The sequence below is a fragment of the Pleurodeles waltl genome, chromosome 11 (genome assembly GCF_031143425.1).
Source record: "Pleurodeles waltl isolate 20211129_DDA chromosome 11, aPleWal1.hap1.20221129, whole genome shotgun sequence".
Lineage (NCBI taxonomy): Eukaryota > Metazoa > Chordata > Amphibia > Caudata > Salamandridae > Pleurodeles > Pleurodeles waltl.
Window position 1 is genome coordinate 699329471 of NC_090450.1, and position 19254 is coordinate 699348724.

A 19254-nucleotide genomic window follows, 5' to 3' on the forward strand; every position below is an offset into this window, starting at 1 on the left:
CTTACATACTTCTCACCCCAGTATAAAGATGCCTCCAGATGAGATTACATATTCCTCCCGGAGGTCCATCTGGTATTATTTAAGAGCTTACATAGGCTTGATGCCTAGCAGACCATGCCCAGTTGAAATTCACAGTAGGTCCCTTGGAGCAGATCTCGAGGGGATGTTGATGCGGGGTGGCTGAGGGACACAAAACACTTGGATTGTCTCAGAGTGGTCACCGCTGATTACTTTGACCTAAACATCGACTCTTTTGACTCCCACACTACAATGTGGGACACCTACATTGCTGTCATACTTGGGTGTGCTTTTTCTTGAGTGGAGGTGGAACAGAACTGCATAGCAACAGTAGATCAACTTGGTGAGTTACTCCCTCAATTACAACAATGTGCTACATCTGATTCCCTCCCAAACCCCGAGGAGCAATTATCCTTCGCTTAACTAGAGCTGAAACAAAAACGTAGACCCAGCACGATCAGCCTGTCCACTATCCCAGTGCTGTACATACAAACAAGATAATAAAACAGATAAGCCTATATACTAGCTAGCCAAAGAGAGGCCTTGGCTAGATTAATCTCGTTGGCTTGTACCAATAATAACCAGGAGGTGAGACTCCAATTAGATTGCTTTAGCATTTTCCCAGTATTATGGGCGATGGTATGGAGCTTATCCTCTTCCGGCTATTGAGGACTCTTGTCCCAAAATTGATATACCTGTGTCGGCTCTCTCAATGTAGGAATGTGCTGAATTGGACACCTCAGTCACCTTTGAAGGTTGGGCCTCTCAATCCGAGAAATCCGTAGGACTCTATGGCATTCCTCTGGAGTGTCTAAAGAAATGCACTTCTTTGGCACCAAACTTACTAGAGTATGTATGAGGAGGTGACAAGTGATTGGGCCTTCTCATGGGATGTCCAATTAGCAACACTTATGGCCACCAGTAAACCACATAAAGCACCAGATCGCTGCTCATCCTGCAGACCAATATCCTAGATTAACGTGGAGTTAAAAATACTTACAAGGGCTCTGGCTAATCACCTTACCTCAAATATCTGAATCCTGGTCCCCACCCACCAGAATGGCTTCATGCGCAGCCCGGGAACCAGACTTCGTTTACGGTGTCCATCTTACTCACTCTAAAAGAAAGGAACTATGCGGCGCGGCACCCTTCTACCTTACTGATTTTGAGAAGGCTTTTGATATCCTTCATTGGCCTTTCTTAATGTTGACGCGCTGAATGAAACTTTGGTCCACACTTTTAGGCCTACGTTTTTGCATTGTAGGGGTGCTGTCTGATTTATTTGAAATGAGAGGGACCCGACAGGGAGGCATCTCTCTCACTTCCTCTTTGCCTTGGCAATAGAGCCACTGGCTATATGGATTCTGGCATTTGCACAACTCGTGGGGTTCTGCTGGTCTGACAGATTGGAAGATAATATATCCCTTTTATACAAACGACTTGCTGCTATTCATACAGGACCCAGACAGTTCATTACCAAGGCTACAGGAGATACTACGGATCTATGGGAAGGCATCTGCCCTAGTGGCTAACTGGCATAATCCTGCCTATATACTGATACAGGACAAAAGGGCATAGCCCCCTTAATGATGACCACTTTAGGTACCTGATCGTTGCAGTCACTCTGCAACTGGAGAAAGCCGGAAGCCACATCTTCAGCCCTGTAATGCAGGCCTGCCACAAGGACATGGAAGTGTGGTCCAAATTGCCCCTCTCCGTGATGGTTCTTACTGCATTATACAAAATGAGCACTCTTGCTTACTATATATCCTGTAGAATTATCCACACCCCCAGCACCACAAGCCATTTCCTCAGAAGTGAATATCATGGTCACAAAATATATTTGGGGAGGCAAAGCCTAGAGGGCCTCCTTCGCTAAATGCATCATGACAGCATTTGAAGGTGCACTCGAACTTCCAGATCTACACCTGCATTACTGATCCATACAAGGTTACCATAGGGGAGTGGCTACTTGGGAATAGATCTAACCCAGTTATCAGTTTAGAACTCGGCTCCCTAGAATGCATAGTATTATGAACTTGTAAGGGAAGCCTCCCCCCTCAGCCACCCACCCACCAGCACCCTCCCACAGATCACTTGCCTTTCAGTGCTGTGCTGGTGTGAGATGCTTAAATATATAAATTAGGTAGGTACATCAACGAACTTGACCCCTTTTATGGCATGGCACATGGTAACCTCATGTAACACAAGTACCCAGATTCAAAGCTTGGATCTCATTCTAATATCTACTGTGCGTTACATGTGGGATGGATCCTATGTCATGACCTACTTACAGCTTATTTTTAACTTGCATAAATCCCAGTGCTTTAAATATCTTAACTGTCATGCACTGTCATGCACTGGCAGCTCACGAGGGTAAACTTAACGGGTGGGTGAAACATGCAGAGTTTCACTTTGCGAAATACTGTAACGTTACATGAAAACTTTGCAAGATTCTATGGTGTTCCGCAGGCAGAAATCTGCAAGGCTCACTGCTTTTTAGTGCCCGGAGCTCATTCTGAGCTGGAAAATCAGTGAGAATGGCACCAGGCAGCGCACCCAAAGACTCTACTGCTAAAGTTGATTTTTCCGCTGCTCGAGTAGATTTTCTACTCGAGCAGCAGCTTTCTCAACAGGTGCCCTCACTGCCTGAAAATCGTCCTAGGGAATTCCAATTCTTGCGCCCCAGTTTACCATTGCGAGCCGCATGCGGAAAAAAAACTCCTCCATGTGACAGTTGTTGGAATTTGGACGGTACTCCACATTACAAGTGTACCATGGAGTGGCCAGAATTTCACCAACTCCGCCAGTGGAGCGAAATGTATTCCCCACTCATAGAAACATTTTGGAAGCTCCTGAGAACTGTGTGCGTCTTTTCTCCTATTGGGATTGCACCTCGGTGTCTGCCAATGCTTATGCCAGCCAATGTCCTTTTAATTTTGCATTGCTGGACCACAGATCCCAGTAGTAAAACAGAAAAAGGGATCTAGACAACAGTAACGATGAAGCCTTCCCTAAAAATTATCCACATTTCACGTGATTCGTTAAACGTAGCAATAACACGTTACCGTCACTACGACTAACTTTCTAATTATTAACAAGAAATAAATATGCCTAAGAGTCAAACACCGTAAGTTTAAAAATAAAACATTAACATAAGGCATCCGTATTCTGTGCATTCGGGCTGTCTGTCGATTTTAGACTTTAGTTTAAAACACGAACGGTTGGTTTAATAATTCATTTGCATAATATGGTCGCGCATTTTTATTGAAATCTTACATACTGCTCGAATTCATTTCTGTACAGAGCAATTATTATACTTAACACAAATGGAACATGGTCTCTAGAACTATACTTCGATATGTACGTAGGTTTCATATGTATTGTATCGATATTAGGAGGACTGTCGCATTAACGTCCTACGAGGGTTATTCTGTTCTCAAGGTAAAATTATTGTATTTATTGTAATACATGTCTGGAGTCGAGAATCATTTAAGTATGACTACATAATACTTTAATTAAAAAATAAACGTGCCTCATAAAAAAGCCTTATTTAAATCATTTAACACGAAACGTTTATGGGAATACATGTCGAGGTCCAAAAGAAAACCAAAACAGTTTGGACTTGTTGCTACATTTAAAAAGGACACAGACACAAACACCTAAACATGTATTTTAGACACTGAAGAACTATGCCCCACGTTTATCCTCTATTGAAACGTGGCAGGTACTTATAACGTATTGACCAGTTTAACTGTGCAGCTAAAGAAAAGGGGTAAATTTACTTCACAGTCAACATGGCTAAAAAGACAATGACAGCCAATGCCAGTAGCTCTGATTGCCAAGACCTTCTGGTTTGTTCGACGCTTGCTTTTAAAAGGTTTTGCAATCTGAAATTGAAGCCCAGCCATCTGCTAAGTAACTCAGTAACGCTGTTCCTAACCAATCTCTCCTAACCACACAACCTGACTACCTTATTCGCATGCTTATGCCTGCAAAAGCGCAAATAGTTTTAAAATACTGAAAGAGAAAAAAAAAAAATCATCCTTTAATATTTGGAGCGCTTCTTAGAGTTCACCCTAAAATGCAACTGTAAAGCATTTTCAACTCAATAGTGCTCTGCTGCTCTTCAAATAAGCCAAATTAATGAGTGCTCTGCTTTAAGGAGCAATTACGAGCACATTTTAATAAAACTATTAAGCCCGCTTTGAAAAGATTGTTGCTTTATACGTTACGAATCATTGTTTCCATGCTGCGAAAAAGCCCGTTTAGCATTATGCTTAATTAGACAAAAGCTAGAGAAATAAACAAGCCTGGGCACGAGAACAGGGAGCACTGTATTTTCAGGAAATCTTTAAATCATGTTTAGGCCGGCAAGGACACTTATTTTTTTTTTAATTATCCACGTTTAAACCTTTACAAAAAAAAAAATAATAAGTTGTGTGCGCGCGTACGGAGGTGCATCGAGCAAGATAACAAGTGAAAAGCAATATCAGGATTTGAGGCTGCTGCAAATCCATGAAGGATGTCGGAGGCCATTTCAGGGGATGATATCAGTGTAGGGAGTACGCTGCGTGCACCGCTTGCAATAACAATCAGATGTTTTATTCCGTAAGGTCAGGGAGTTTTATGCCATATAGCCAACGCAATACCTGTGGGCGATGGACGACAATACCCCTTTATCTGTTACTTCTCCCAGTGAACAAGGTATAACCCCAGACCTCCCTCCAACAGGTATTCAGAGGTGGGGTGGGACCTGGAGGAATGAGAGGATGGTCATTGTTCAGGCATAGAGGCGTTTGTCTTGTGCACCTTTGGTCTTTCGCCTCCCGTTGCCACAAAACGTTCCTAAAGAATGTCTAGCAGACTCCTAGTCCCCATGAGAGGGAGAATACTGCTGTTGGAACATTCACCCTGTAGTACCCGGTTCCAGTTTAGCAGAATGGCATGGCTGCCGTCTATGAAATAATACTTTGTTGCATTGATTCTGGAGGACACCTATAGCCTTTGCCATGTTCAAGTCTTTATTTTCTCTATCTCATTCACTTGTGCCTCCCTAAAAGCCACGAGGTTACAACAGACCAGCTGCCCAAGAGGATGCAAAGACCAAGAGCAGTATGCCTTCACACCCTCAGCATGGTCTCTGCTTCTGTTGGCTGGAGTGGGTCATCTTGATTCCAAAAACATCAGAACTATCTTTCTAGACTTTTCTGTTTCAGGGACATCACTAGTTGAAACCGTAATCCAGCCTAATGCTAACCTGACCATTTTCCAGCTGAAGCTGTTTTAACCAGTGACAGCAGTGAGTAAGCCCACCACTGTAAAAATCTTAGCCCCAATAAAATCTCAATACAGGCTACTTCAAGGTAAAAGCACCACTGAAAGACTAAATGATATAACCTACTATTTGTATCAGTCCAATTAAAACGAAAGAGAAAGTTGAGGCCCTTCACTGCCCCTGGGACTCCAGCTGACTGGGCAGTGTCTCCAGCTGGACACCAGTTACAATAAATTGGGTTATCAAGACATTGCCTACCAGGAGCACCTAAAACTCAGACTTTTGTTGAGATTGAACACAAAAGTATAGCCCAACAGCTTCTGCACTCAATTCTGACCAAGACCATTTTAGAGGTGGCTTCTTTTACTTCACCACCATGTACTTGGGTTTTTACCAGGTATCAAATTGGGTCAAGAGACATCCCCAACCCATTTATCACTTGTCCACCTTTAAAGCCCTTCCACTTCAATTTATAACTAATGATCTTAGCACTTCAGAAAAATAATGTTGGCATCAACATCTAGGGAGCAATAGTAATATTTGGGGTTGTACCTCGACCCCACAAGTCTCAGGCACATTTTTTTAGTGAGAATAATTTTTAACTGTTCCATTTACTTACCTGTTAATAAAGTACTTTTCAACGCCCAAAATAAAGAACTTGAATTTGTAATCTGCATTTTCTAACTTGCTGCTCTCACTGGAGTAAGCCTTGACAATGTACACTTGCTATCATGCAAGAGTTTAATGTTAGAAGACAACTATGTTTCTATCCAACTGAAGTGCATTAGTAATGACGTCAGCGTTAGTGTGACGTCAGCGCACGCTGACAATCCGAGCATCCCCCATCGCGCTGGAAGCTTAGCTTCCAGCGCGATCGGAAGAGAGATGCTTTGCATTTCTCTTCCGATCACGTGGGGGAGGCAGAGAGAGGCTTCAAAGGGAAGGAAAGTTATTTCCTTCCCTTTGAAGTCTCTCTCTGCGTTTTGGCAGCCGGATTGAAAGCAATCAGTCTGTCAAAACGCCCACTAGACACCAGGGATTTTTTTTATTTTTATGAAACTGATCTAAGGGAGCGACCCCTGGGGGGGGGGCATTTTTTTTTTTAAGGCCCTTTCTGCCCCCCGGGGGCAGAAACCTCTAGGCACCAGGGATATATATATTTTTTTGTATTGTTTTTGTTTACTTTTTTGTTTTAGAGGTGGGGAGCGACCCCTTAGGCAAGGGTCGCTCCCCTGGGGGGGCAAATTTATTTTAGGCCATTTCTGCCCCCCCCCTGGGGCCGGCTGAGCTAGAGGGCAAAATCCACAGTTAGGCACTTTGCAAAAAAAACCTCTGTTTTCTGTGAAAAAATGTGATGTGATGTTGTGTTTTGGGCCATTTCCTTTCGTGGGTGCTAGGACCACCCACACAAGTGAGGTGCCATTTTTAGCGGGAGACTTGAGGGAATGCTGGGTGGAAGGACATTTGTGGCTCCTCTCCGATTCCAGAACTTTCTGTTACCGAAATGAGAGGAAAAAGTGTTTTTTGGGCCAAATTATGAGGTTTGCAAAGGATTCTGGGTAACAGAACCTGGTCAGAGCCCCACAAGTCACCCCATCTTGGTTTCCCCTAGGTCTCTAGTTTTAAAAAATGCACAGGTTTGGTAGGTTTCCCTAGGTGCCGGCTGAGCTAGGGGCCAAAATCTACAGGTAGGCACTTTGCAAAAAACGCATCTGTTTTCTGTTAAAAAAAAAAAAAAAAAAAATATGATGTCCGCGTTGTGTTTTGGGCCATTTCCTTTTGTGGGCGCTAGGCCTACCCACACAAGTGAGGTATCATTTTTATCGGGATACTTGGGGGGAAATAGAATAGCAAAACAAGTGTTATTGCCCCTTGTCTTTCTCTACATTTTTCCTTCCAAATATGAGTGTGTAAAAAAGACATCTATTTGAGAAATGCCCTGTAATTCACATACTAGTATGGGCACCCCGGAATTCAGAGATGTGCAAATAACCACTGCTCCTCAACACCTTATCTTGTGCCCATTTTGGAAATATAAAGGTTTTCTTGATAGCTATTTTTTACTCTTTATATTTCAGCAAATGAATTGCTGTATACCCGGTATAGAATAAAAACCAATTGCTGGGTGCAGGTCATATATTGGCTCTGGGTACCTAGAGTTCTTGATGAACCTACAAGCCCTATATATCCCCACAACCAGACGAGTCCTGCAGACGTAACGGTATATTGCTTTAAAAAATCTGACATTGCAGGAAAAAGTTACAGTAAAACTGAGATAAAAATTGCAGATTTTTTCACCTCAATTTCAATATTTGTTTTTTTCAGTTATTTTCTGTAGGAAACCCTTGTAGGATCTACACAAATTACCCCTAGCTGAATTCAGAATTTTGTCTACTTTTCAGAAATGTTTCTGGGATCCAGCATTGGTTTCACGCCCATTTCCGTCACTGACTGGAAGGAGGCTGAAAGCACAAAAAATCGTAAAAATGGGGTATGTCCCAGTAAAATGTCAAAATTGTGTTGAAAAATTGGGTTTTCTGATTCAAGTCTGCCTGTTCCTGAAAGTTGGGAAGCTGGTGATTTTAGTACCGCAAACCCTTTGTTGATGCCATCTTCCGGGAAAAAACCACAAGCCTTCTTCTGCAGCCCTTTTTTCCCATTTTGTTTTTTAAACAACATTTTCACTGTATTTTGTCTAATTTCTTGGTCTCCTTCAGGGGAACCCTCAAAGTCTGGGTACCTCTAGAATCCCTAGGATGTTGGAAAAAAAAGGACGCAAATTTGGCGTGGGTAGCTTATGTGGACAAAAAGTTATGAGGGCCTAAGCGCAAATTGCCCCAAATAGCCAAAAAAAGGCTTGGCACCTGAGGGGGAAAAGGCCTAGCAGCGAAGGGGTTAAGTTGTGAGAACTTAGTTACTTCTATTAGTCTGCTGTTTTAAGCAATAGGTAAGAAGAGGATGTATTGTAAGAGCTACTGCTCCAAACTTTTAAGCTGGGTAGTCTTGTTAGGGTCTGTCGGGAGGCTCACCCAAAGATTCTGGGCAGGTAGGTCACTTTAGCTCTCAGTGTCTAAAATAATGGAACTAATGCTCATGTAAAGTGCTCAGTCGAGTTCGCGCTATATTAAAATGCAAAAAAAAACAAAAAAGGAATGATTGCAGAAGTTCTTACAGGTTTGAGAGGTGGGGGGAGTGGAAAGATGCACTCTGAAGAGTGTTTAAACAAAAAAAAAACATGAGCATACCACTGAAACAAATAAAGTTGAAATAAGTCGAGCTGAGTTTGGATGGGAGGCCAGTCTGGCTGGGGTTGTGATGGGGTGGATAGAAGGGGGAAAGAGGCTATGGAGCAAGTGAAAACACAAGCACTCTTGTGGAGTGCTCAAACATAAAAAAAAGTAGCTCTTAAAGAGAGCTGTAGATGGAAAAAAGTACTTGGTCCATGCTCTGGGGGAGGGCTAAACACAGGAAGAGACATGGCTCATGCATGCTGTGGACAAATGGGTGGGAAAGGAACAAACAATGAGTGACGATGGAGCAAGCAAATGGTAAGCCTGTGGGCAGGTTTAAGCCCACTGATTGAACATAACACATTTCTTGAAGCCCGCGCATGCACTGTCTAGCCAAGAGCTGAGAATAGCAACGGCGCTTCAATTTGTCATATACACTGTATACAAAAAACCTAGGAGGATGCTACTCTGAAACGAACACTCTTTTTGTGTGGTCACATCGGTTGGTTATAGTAAGTACGATTCTTTGGCTTATTGCTAGACAACAGTTTTCTAACCTATTATGCATATGAACATTTGTGTTATCAGTTTCAAAAATAATATTTTGTTTCGATTTTGTATATTTGGCATCACATTACCCACCATCTGGTAGGCGGTGAGGAGGGAAATTGACAGGACTGGGGAAATGTTGGCTTCATCATGAGGGATCCTGCTTGAAATGACTGTAGGTAGTTGCAGACGTAAGGCCACAAGAAAGGTCCTCCATAATGATCCTACTCTACAATAAAAGTGCACAGTTTAGAGTTGAGCCCAGAAAATTGATGGGAAACGAATTGGATTTATTTACCTCACGAAGGCAACTGGTACAGTGGCTGTTGTAGGATTACAGTAATTGGAGGCGCTTTCTCTTTCTTTGAATGCTAAATAATGTTTCACTGGCCTACAGGTAGAGGAATCATGGCAAAAACAAATGCACAAAAATCTGATGATTCGCAAAAGTGAATGCTTTCTTGTGTGTAATAACTGGTTTATTATTACTTCTAGGTCAGGGGCCACCACATTGCAAAGCTTGATCCTCTTGGCATTAATAGCGTAAATTTTGAGGATGCACCTGTAACTGTTGGTTCTCCAAACGTTGGTGAGCGTTGTTTTGCTAATATTTGCTTGCAATGTTTATTTATGTTGTACTTTTTTCTCCCCTTCCCTGTTTTTCTTTCCCTGCTCCTCGTTGCGCCTCTTTTTCTCCCCTCGGCTGCTTTTGAAGATCCGAGGGCACCATGTGGCACAGTTGGACCCCCTGGGGATTCTCGATGCCGATCTGGACTCGTGCGTGCCAGCTGACATTATTACGTCCTCTGACAAACTCGGTGAGGGCTTGAGAGCTGTCTGTCTTGTGCTGCTTCAACTCCCTTCGTCCCTGTTAATCCTGCAGCACCTGGCAGTCACCCTAGAGAGGTCGAAGTTAGGGGTCCACATTTTTTATCGCAGTAAATACTGGCTGCTCTGAATCCATTAGCCAGGGTACGACTCCCTTGTGAATCAGACTTGTGAACCGAAGCCCACTCACAATTAATTGTACTGTTTCAGGGAATATAGAAATGGGATCTTTTAGGCACCTTTATATGGTATGCATGTCCCATGGCATGTATTTCAAAACATTGACTTTCAAACCATTTTTTAATATTATTTTCATATGCCTCTTCTTCCCGACAATTTTTAGATTGAAGTGATCTCCAATCTCCTGCTGCCCCTATGCTTAGCTGTGGGCTTGGCTTTTTCAGGTGTAGTCTACAGTGGTGGTCACTGCTGCACCAACATGCTTTTAAGCTGTTCCATCTGGTGTCTTGTTCAAATTGGATGCAAGGAAACCGAATATGTTCTTGCGGGTTCTAGACTAAAAAATGCAGACGTTTTCCAATTTGTTGACAAAATTGGAAATCAACACATCCAGAGAAGCCTTTGTCAACAAAGTGGAGTGAGAAACATGCAAGGCATATAATCCTAAGGCGTGACCCCCATTAACTCTGGAAGGGGTCTATATACTTCCTTTCCTCGGGGTAGTTAACTTTACTGTGCTCAAAACCTTGATACCCAGAAAACATAATTATAAATGTTTAGTTTTCTCATGGCAATCCTCGAGGCTCTGCCTTCACTAGTCTCAGTTCTTGGAAACTTGTTGGTAATGAGGGTGAGTGACGGCTGCCCAGCTCCCCTTGACTCCTGCAGCATCTACTGAGCAGGGCAGAAGTAAAAATTAGTAACCAGAGAAAGTCCGTTAACACTGTTTTTCATGTTTAGCAGATACAGCTATGCAACCCTCAAGACAATTGATCAGATTTTGAGCTCAGTAGCTCAAGCTATTTTTATAACTATTAACTAAGACGAGTTACTGTTGTGGATAGTTTAACACGACGGGGTGGTGGAATGGAGACGAAGGGTTTGGGGGCATTGTCTGACAAGCAGGTGGATTGCTGCCCAACACCCATCCGTGCTAGTAGAAATCTGCCACAGACTCTAATTTACTATGCCCTAACCTCGACCTCTACCGCTTGCAACCCTCAAGCACAGTGTGAAGGGTACCACTAGCTGACAACTGGCTCCTAAGTGTTAATGCACATTGTTTCACCGCTTCACTCAGCAGCATGCTCCTAATGTAGGTTAGAGCACTTGAATTGCACTAACACCTCTCTGGCAGACCATCTGAGCTACCTCTGCATGAAGCTGAAGATGATGTGGGAGGGTAGTGTGGGGCTGTCCGATTTGCGTCTAATCTGCTTCTAGTGACATCTGGTAGGTGCTTGCCTTTAGTGTTGGTGGCGCACGTGTGTACAGTGCATGGGTTGACGCCCAGTGTTGGTCTTGTGCTGACTCGTAAATCACAGGAAAATGTATGATTAACCACTGCACTTGCAGAGCGACTTAGGCTAAGCAGAGTCCATGAATGTTCAGGTAAGGATGCTTCTTAGTTGAGTTACGTTAAGGTCATGTAACTTAAATGGAATTATGTTGTGCTTGCAGAATTCCACTAGAAAAGTAGATGTAAACTAGAAGGCTAGTAAAGAAAAAGATGTATGAGCGTGTATAGTGCAATACTGAAAACTAGTAATACTGCCAAATACCTTTAGAGATTGATGGAGACTTCATTGCTACTCCTGTATCAGTTTTGAACTGCCAAAATGTCCACTTCTGGAAAGGTTAGGAAAATACAAATGCATGTGCTCTCAGTCCTTCCACGTTTAGGTTGTTCTAAATTCCTTTTGAGGTGGTCACATATAAGCAGTTTGGGGGCAGAGCTGTAATGTTGCATGCAAGGTGAGTCCACAGATGATACAACAGAGTTGGTAAACACAAGAGATGAAAACTAGAATGGTGGACATTATTGTATTAGCTTTAGGAATTTGAAGAGAGCAGTATACCTCGCAGCGCGATTCTGTTAGTCCTATGAAGCTTATGAAGTTTAGCAGTATCTCCAGTGACGTCAGAGGGATGCGGAAAAGCCTTTTTAGGGAAGCCATCACAGTACAGTTGTGATGAGTTACGGAGGTGACAGATGCCACTCTTGGCTGTCGTAACTTACACTAACCGCCTCCACTCTTTGTGGGAGTGGAATATACTTTGAAAGCGGACTTGAGGGGAGTAGCTGCTTGAACTAGTATGAAGACTAGAACTCGGGACAAATGTATGTCCTGAAACCTTACAAAACGTCCCTCACGTCTTAGGAAGGTAGAACTCTTTAATTTAGTGATCTGTCACCAGTTCCTTTGTTCATATATATTTGAATGTCAAGTATGTAAACTGATGTCTGAGGCTTAAGAGCAGGAGAATATTGAATGACTAACATGGTATAAAGGAGTGAAAGCTCCATCTTAGACTGGATTCCCTTGTAGAACTGCATAGCAGGAGTTGGGGGTAATATGTTATAATGGGGGTCACTGTGCCAGCCTGCAGTGTTCTTAAATTTCAGTTTCTGTCTACTAAGGCCATCCTGCCCTGCATGAGAACCTTGGAACGCCATCCTACCACAAAAACCCCGACCCACGGGCGACTCAAATGGGGGATAAGTGAGCGGCCTAAAAACCTTCCAGTATTATTGGGTTCTGTGCCCCCGCAGAGGAGCACCAAGCCTAATACTTTCCGGCGGTTTCACTGTGTATTGTTTCTACATTTGCAGACGGCGACTGTTGTGCTGGCTCATGAATCATAACTCCTTCTGTAAAAGTTTTTCCTTCAGGGAACAACTCTGCAAAGGATTTACAGTTTCTTAAAGAATTGCCGAGTTTGTTCCTTTCTTTAAATTTGTGCTCCTTCAGTCATACTGGACTTTTTCTTATTAATGGTTTTTCATAAATGTTCAAACCCACCCCTGACCCAATGCACCACACCTGTAGGGATACATGTGCTGTTGCAACATATGTTGTTTGTAAATGTCCATCAAGCATAGCGGCATGCTGTGGTTGACTACAGATAGGGCAGTGTCCGGTCTGTTTGAATTCAGATTTTTATGCCAAACATATAGAGTGGGCTTTTTTCTCCTGGTGGAATGTTGCACATATCTGTTTTTTTTTTTACATTAGTGATGTACCATAGAGTTTTGATGTGTGTTTGATCTGTCGTACAGTATTTGTTTTAAGCAGAAAGCTGTTCTTACCAGTATTGTGACAGAGGCCTAGCTTTCCAAGAATGGACTACACCATTTTCACTGCCTAATATTTTTGGAATGGTCGGTTACTACGAATAGCTATTTATTAAAGTGTTAATATAACGTTCTGAAAAAATAATCTTAAGATTTGGGATTGCTCTGTCAAGCTTCTTCAATTATACATAAACTGAGAACTTTAATAAACGGCCCCCCTTGTTTGCTTATACCCTTAATGGTGCAACATATGAAATGGCGTTTCTGAACATCGGGTGTAAGACTTTACAGGCAACTGAAATAATTATCCTACGTCTTTGAGAATGCCAAAAACAGCAATTCAGTGAACTGTGCTAAGTGAAAATTCCCATTTGAATTTGTTTAGCAGATTACCCATATTTCTGTTGGTCTCATTATTTTTTTAGTATTCTGTCATCTTTTATTTTCTAAGCCATAGTCTGACCTCTGTAATGACATTTTAAGTAAATGTCTTCTCACAAGAGATTATATCTGTTGTATTTTTGTGGAAGGGAATAGCTGGAAGAAAGGTGAATTCTTTCTTTTTTTTTAATTAACAATTGAGAAATTTCGAGTTCTTTCCCTAATTGCATTACTAAAATCAGGCCTCTGATAGAGACTTCTAGCTGCAGATCCCTTACCTTAGAATTTCCTGGCGCCAGCTTGGAACCTGGAATTTGTTGCTGAGTAGTACCCTGCGTGCGCCATTGGGTGGCATCGTTAGGATCCGCGTGCGTCGTTCTGATCTGCACGTCGTCGTTGGAGCAGCCTGACACGTTATGGTCACCTATAAAGGTACCACCCCGGTGTGCGTACGTCAGTACTTTTCCTTCTGTGCCGGTAAAGCGCAGGTCCAGATTCGAGTTACCCTCTGACTTTTTTTGGCATTTTTTTTTCCAACCTTTTTATAGAGTTTTTCGAAGTCTGTGTGAGGATGACATCAAGGAAGATGGGGTTCAAGCAGTGTGGTGCATGCCATTGCACCATGTCTGTGATGGACCCTCACCAGGTATATCTCTGGTGCCTCGACAGAGGCCACAACTCAAATTCGTGTTCCAACTGCCAGGCCATGGCTCCTAAAGGTTTGAGAGAGTGGTGTCTGAAGCTTATGGTAGCCCAGCAGTCGACATCTGGTGACTTTGAGCCCCCCCCCCCCCCTCAGCTCAGTGAGTTTTACAATGCCATGTGCCTCATATTTGAGCGGGCTACCCGTGCTGGCACACCTTTGGTCGCCGCGGGGTCTGCAGGGGCTTTATCGGGTTTGACACTGGCATCTTTGACGCCACTGGGGACTCCAGGATCCGATACTGGATCCAAAGTGACGCCGAGTAGAGTCTACCTCCTCAGGCGTCGCTCCCAACGTCGGCGCTCCCTGCTGTGCCAGCAACCACTGGTGGAGCGAGCCCTATCCTCATCCCTGATGATCCAGAGCCAGAACGGCATCATACAACGCCGAATCGGACTTTGACTGCGCTGACAGGGGCTAGATAAATGTCTGAGGCTTATTTTGATCAGCCAGACACAGGAGGGGAATGGGAGGGGTCTCAGGACCCTTTGGAATTTGGTTTGGAGCATTTGGACTGGTATGAGAAACTAGGGGAAGCCAGTGGACTGGATACCTTGCCAGATACTGGCATGCTATCACCTCCTACTGTGGCTAGGGAGGAGGGTGCTTCATATGCTATGGTGGTGCGTGAGGTGCTCCTATTAATAAGACAATCAGACGCCACCATCGGCCAGCTCCTTATGGTCCTAGTTTCCTCACCCAACACCCCATCCCAGATAGTTCGGTGGTCCAGGCCTCCACTTCCCATGGTGCCTCCCCTCCCGCTCCACCGGATAGGGAATCCAAGAGGCTGGATCAGCTTGGAAAGACATTTTTTTTTCTTTCTCCAGCCTGGCATTGAGGCCCATAAATACCTCATGCCGATTGGGCCGTTTTTCCCATACTTTGTGGGATACTGTGGCACAGATGCTGCCCCAGGTCCCGAAGGGCGTGCAGAACACTCACACAAGCTGTAAAATATGGGAGAGATGCAGGTAGGTTTACGATACGGTGTGGTTTGGACACGACCGACTCACTGGGTAGGGCGATTTCATGGACGGTGGCCCTTCTTCGCCACACCTGTCTCTGTACGCCTGGCTTTTCAGGGGATCTCCAGGCAAACCTCATGGACATGCCCTTCAATGGCCCGTGCCTATTTGGAGAAAAGGTGCCCGCTCGCCAGCAGTTTGCCTTTCGCTCCTTTCGAGGCTTTGGAAAGGGTGTGGTACCACGCCACCCAAAAGTCAGCCACCGTCCTTCGTCAACACAACTTCCAGCGTCAGGCCAAGAGAGTCTAGCCAGGGGTCAACAACCACCCAGACACCCTCTTTCACAGCACCCAGTCCTCATAGTATGATTCTGAAAGACCACACATGACCAGTTGGAGGGAGGATTCAGTTTCATCTCCCTCACTGGCCGTCCATAAGATCAGACAAATGGGTCTTGCAGATCATACTGAAGGGCTAATCCCTCTCCTAGTCTTTCCCTCCCTTTGTGCCTCCATAAAAGAATGGCTGATGGAGGATCATTTAATCTTGCTCCGAAGAAGTTCTAGCTCTCTTGGCCAAGGGACCCATAGAAAGGGTCCCGTTATCAGAAGTAGGCAGTGGTTGTTATTTCTGCTACTTTCTGATTCAAAAAAAGAACAAGGGTCTTTGCCCTATATTGGATTTAAGAGACGTCAATCTCTTCCTCAAAAAGGAGAAATTCTAGATGCTCACGCTTGCTCAGGTCTCATCTGCCCTAGACCAAGGAGACTGGATGGTATTGTTGGACCAGCAGGGTGCGTATTTTCACATCCCCATCAATCAAAAAAAATTATAGAGCACGCTACTCACCTGTGAGGGTCTCCGGGTGCTTGTGGGGGGAGGGGGGAGGAGGAGGGTTACTGTTCGAACAGCCATGTCTTGAGGCTTTTTCTGAAGAGCAGGAGGTCCTGGGTCTTGCGGAGGTTGGCGGGGAGGGAGTTCCAGGCCTTGGGGGCGAGCTAGGAGAAGGATCTGCCGCCTGTGGAGTTTGAGTGTGGTGCCGGCGTAGAGGGCTTTCCCGTAGTCCAACCTGCTGCTGATGAGTGCGTGGGTGACGGTCTTTCTGCTCTCTATGGGAATCCATTTTAAGGTTTTTCGCAGCATGCAGAGTGTGTTGAAACAGGAGGAGGTGACGGCGTTGATTTGCTGGGTCATTGAGAGGGAGGGGCCCAGGATGATGCCGAGGTTGCATGCGTGGTTTGCGGGGGTGGCAGCGGGGCCTAGGGTGGTGGGCCACCGGGAGTCATCCCATATGGTTTTGCTGGGGCTGAAAATGATGATTTCGGTTTTGTTGGAGTTGCCTACAGGTGCTACTTGCGGTTCAAGGTAGGCCACCAGCACTTTCAGTTTACTGCTCTCCCCTTCAGTCTCACCAGTGCCCCTTGGGTGTTCACCAAAGTGATGGCGGTGGTAGCAGCTCATCTGCGCACTTTAGGGATTACAGTCTTCCCCCTACCTCGGTGACTGGCTGTTGAAGGCTCCTACTCCCCAGGCTCTCGTCAACCACCTTCAGACGATGGCGATCCTCCTGCATTCGCTAGGGTTCACTATAAACGTAACAAAGTCAGACCCGACTCCCTCTCAGAAGCTACCTTTCATTGGAGTCATTCCGGGCACAGTGCAGTTTTAGGCTTATTCTCCCTAGCAGCGAGTCCAGGATATTACGGTTATGATACCAATGTTTCGGCCTCTATCCTGGATTTCGGTGAGACAGAATCCAAGCCTGTTGGGACGGATGGCCTCCTACATCCTGTGAAGCATGCCAGATGGCATATGAGGGTTCTGCCTTGGGACCTGAAGTTCCAGTGGGAGCAGCATCAGGGGAATCTTACCAACAGTTCAGATCTCGGAGGGAACTGCAAAAGACCTTCAGTGGTGGTTGGTGAACTGCGATTGGGTCAGAGGCAGACTCCTTTCCCTTCCCCAGCCATATCTCACAGTAGTGACAGATGCACCACTTCTGGGATGGGGTAGCCATCTGGGAGAAGCAGAGGTCAGAGGTCTTTGGTCTCCGGCGGAACCTGGACCCCATATGAATTTACTGGAGCTCCGGGCGATCCAACTGGCATTAAAAGCAGTTCTTCCTGTTGTTAAAGGGGAGATAGTGCAGGTGTTCACGGACAACACCACCGCAGTGTGGTACTGCAACAAGCAGGGTGGTGTGAGATCGTGCACCCTTTGTCAAAAGGCTCTGTTTCTGGACATGGCTGGAACAGCAGGGCATGACCCTGGTGGTTCAACACCTGGCAGGTTCTCTGAACGCCAGAGCAGACCAACTCAGCCGAAAATGCTTAGAGGATCACGAATGGTGTCTCCATCCGGAGGTGGCGCAAGGACTCTCAGCAGTGGGGAGAGCCTTGGTTAGATCTGTTCGCCTCTGCAGAGAACATGCAATGTCAGCAGTTTTGCGCATTGGAGTTTCCAAGGGGGCTATCGCTAGGCAACTCTTTTCGTCGCGAGTGGAGTTCAGGCCTCCTGTACGCCTTTCCGCCTGTACCACTTCTGCCCAGAGTTCTCAAGAAAATCAAGAACGACCGGGCCCAAGTAATCCTAGTGGCTCCGGATTGGGCAGGGGAAGGTTCTCCACCCGAACCTATCAACTCTGCGCCTTCATGCCTGGAGATTGAGTGGCGACAGTTGATGGTTTATGACCTCCCTCCCGAGGTCTGTGATGTCTTTCTGGCAGCCAGGCATCCCTCTACTAAGTTGATCTACGCCTGCCGTTGGAAACATTTTGTTTCATATTGTTCAGAGAGGTCTATTGATCCTCTTTCTTCTTCTCTGTCTAACATCCTTTTGTTTATATTGTCTCTCACCCAGCAGGGTTCCTCCTTGGGGACTCTCAAGGGCTATCTGGCAGCCTTATCGGCTTTTCTTCAGTTGCCCGATCAACCATCTCTGTTTAAATCACCTATGGTACAGAGGTTTTTGAAAGGGCTTGTGCATCTATTCCCGCCTGTGCCTTTCGTTATGCCCCAGTGGGATCTTAATTTGGTTCTTACCTTCCTTATGTGTGCTCCCTTCAAGCCCTTGCATAACTGTCCTCTCCAGCTGCTTCCTATTAAGACTGCCCTTTTGGTGGCAATTACATCTGCCAGGAGAGTGAGTGAGCTACAGGCTTTATCTTCAAAACCACCATACCTCACGATCTATCCTGACAAGGTGGTATTAAGAACTTGTGCCTCTTTCCTCCCCAAGGTGGTGATCCCCTTTCCATCTGGGTCAAAATATCACCCTGCCCACCTTCTTTGCACCACCGCATTCCTCTAAGGAAGAGGAGCGTCTCCATCGGCTGAGCGTTATCGTTCTACCTTGACCGCACTAAAGAGTTCTGGGTGGATGACCAACTCTTTGTGGTCTACGTTGGTGCAAAGAAGAGTCGGGCAGTGCAGAAACTATCCATTTCGCGCAGGGTCATTCTCTGTATAAAGATATGCTACGCTCTGGCAAAGAAGCAGCCTCCCGAGGGCTTGAGAGCTCATTCTACTAGAGGGAGAGCTGCTACCACTGCGTTAGCACGTGGCGTACCGGTGGTGGACATCTGTCAGGCTGTAACATGGGCTTCTTTGCACACGTTTGCAAAACTCTACTGCCTGGATAGTCAGGTGAGAAGAGGGGCATTTTGCCTAGTCTGTTATGCAGGACTTTCTGGTGTGTAAATCTCCTTCAGACCCACCGCCATGGGTTATAACTTGGGTATCTATTCTAAGGTAAGGAAGCTGCAGCTAGAAGTCTCTATCAGATTAACAAGTTACTTACCTTCGGTAACGAGGTATCTGGTAGAGACTCTATCTAGCTACAGATTCCTTACACCCGCCCAAGCCTCCCGCTCTGTGAATATTTTTCTTATGTCGATGTATGTGTATATATGTGTGTGTGTGTGTGTGTATATGTATGTATATGTATATGTATACATATATGTGTATGTATACATATATGTGTGTATATTTTTGATCTTGGCATTTTTGCCTTTCTTAAAGGCATGAAATAATTTTTGCTTCAAA

The 19254-nt window shown here is 45.0% G+C and overlaps 1 protein-coding gene across 6 annotated transcripts in view; it reads left to right on the top strand.

The window, feature by feature from the left end:
* Positions 1-19254, top strand: part of OGDH (oxoglutarate dehydrogenase) — an 833675-nt gene that overhangs the window by 186666 nt on the left and 627755 nt on the right. For 3 of the 6 annotated variants that reach the window (XM_069214267.1, XM_069214268.1, XM_069214269.1), the window contains one exon: positions 9791-9893. In XM_069214267.1, coding sequence (XP_069070368.1) covers positions 9791-9893 — 103 coding nt within the window. Of the gene's footprint in view, positions 1-9570; positions 9665-9790; positions 9894-19254 lie in introns of all 6 variants that reach the window. The other 3 variants (XM_069214270.1, XM_069214266.1, XM_069214271.1) reach the window with 1 other exon arrangement.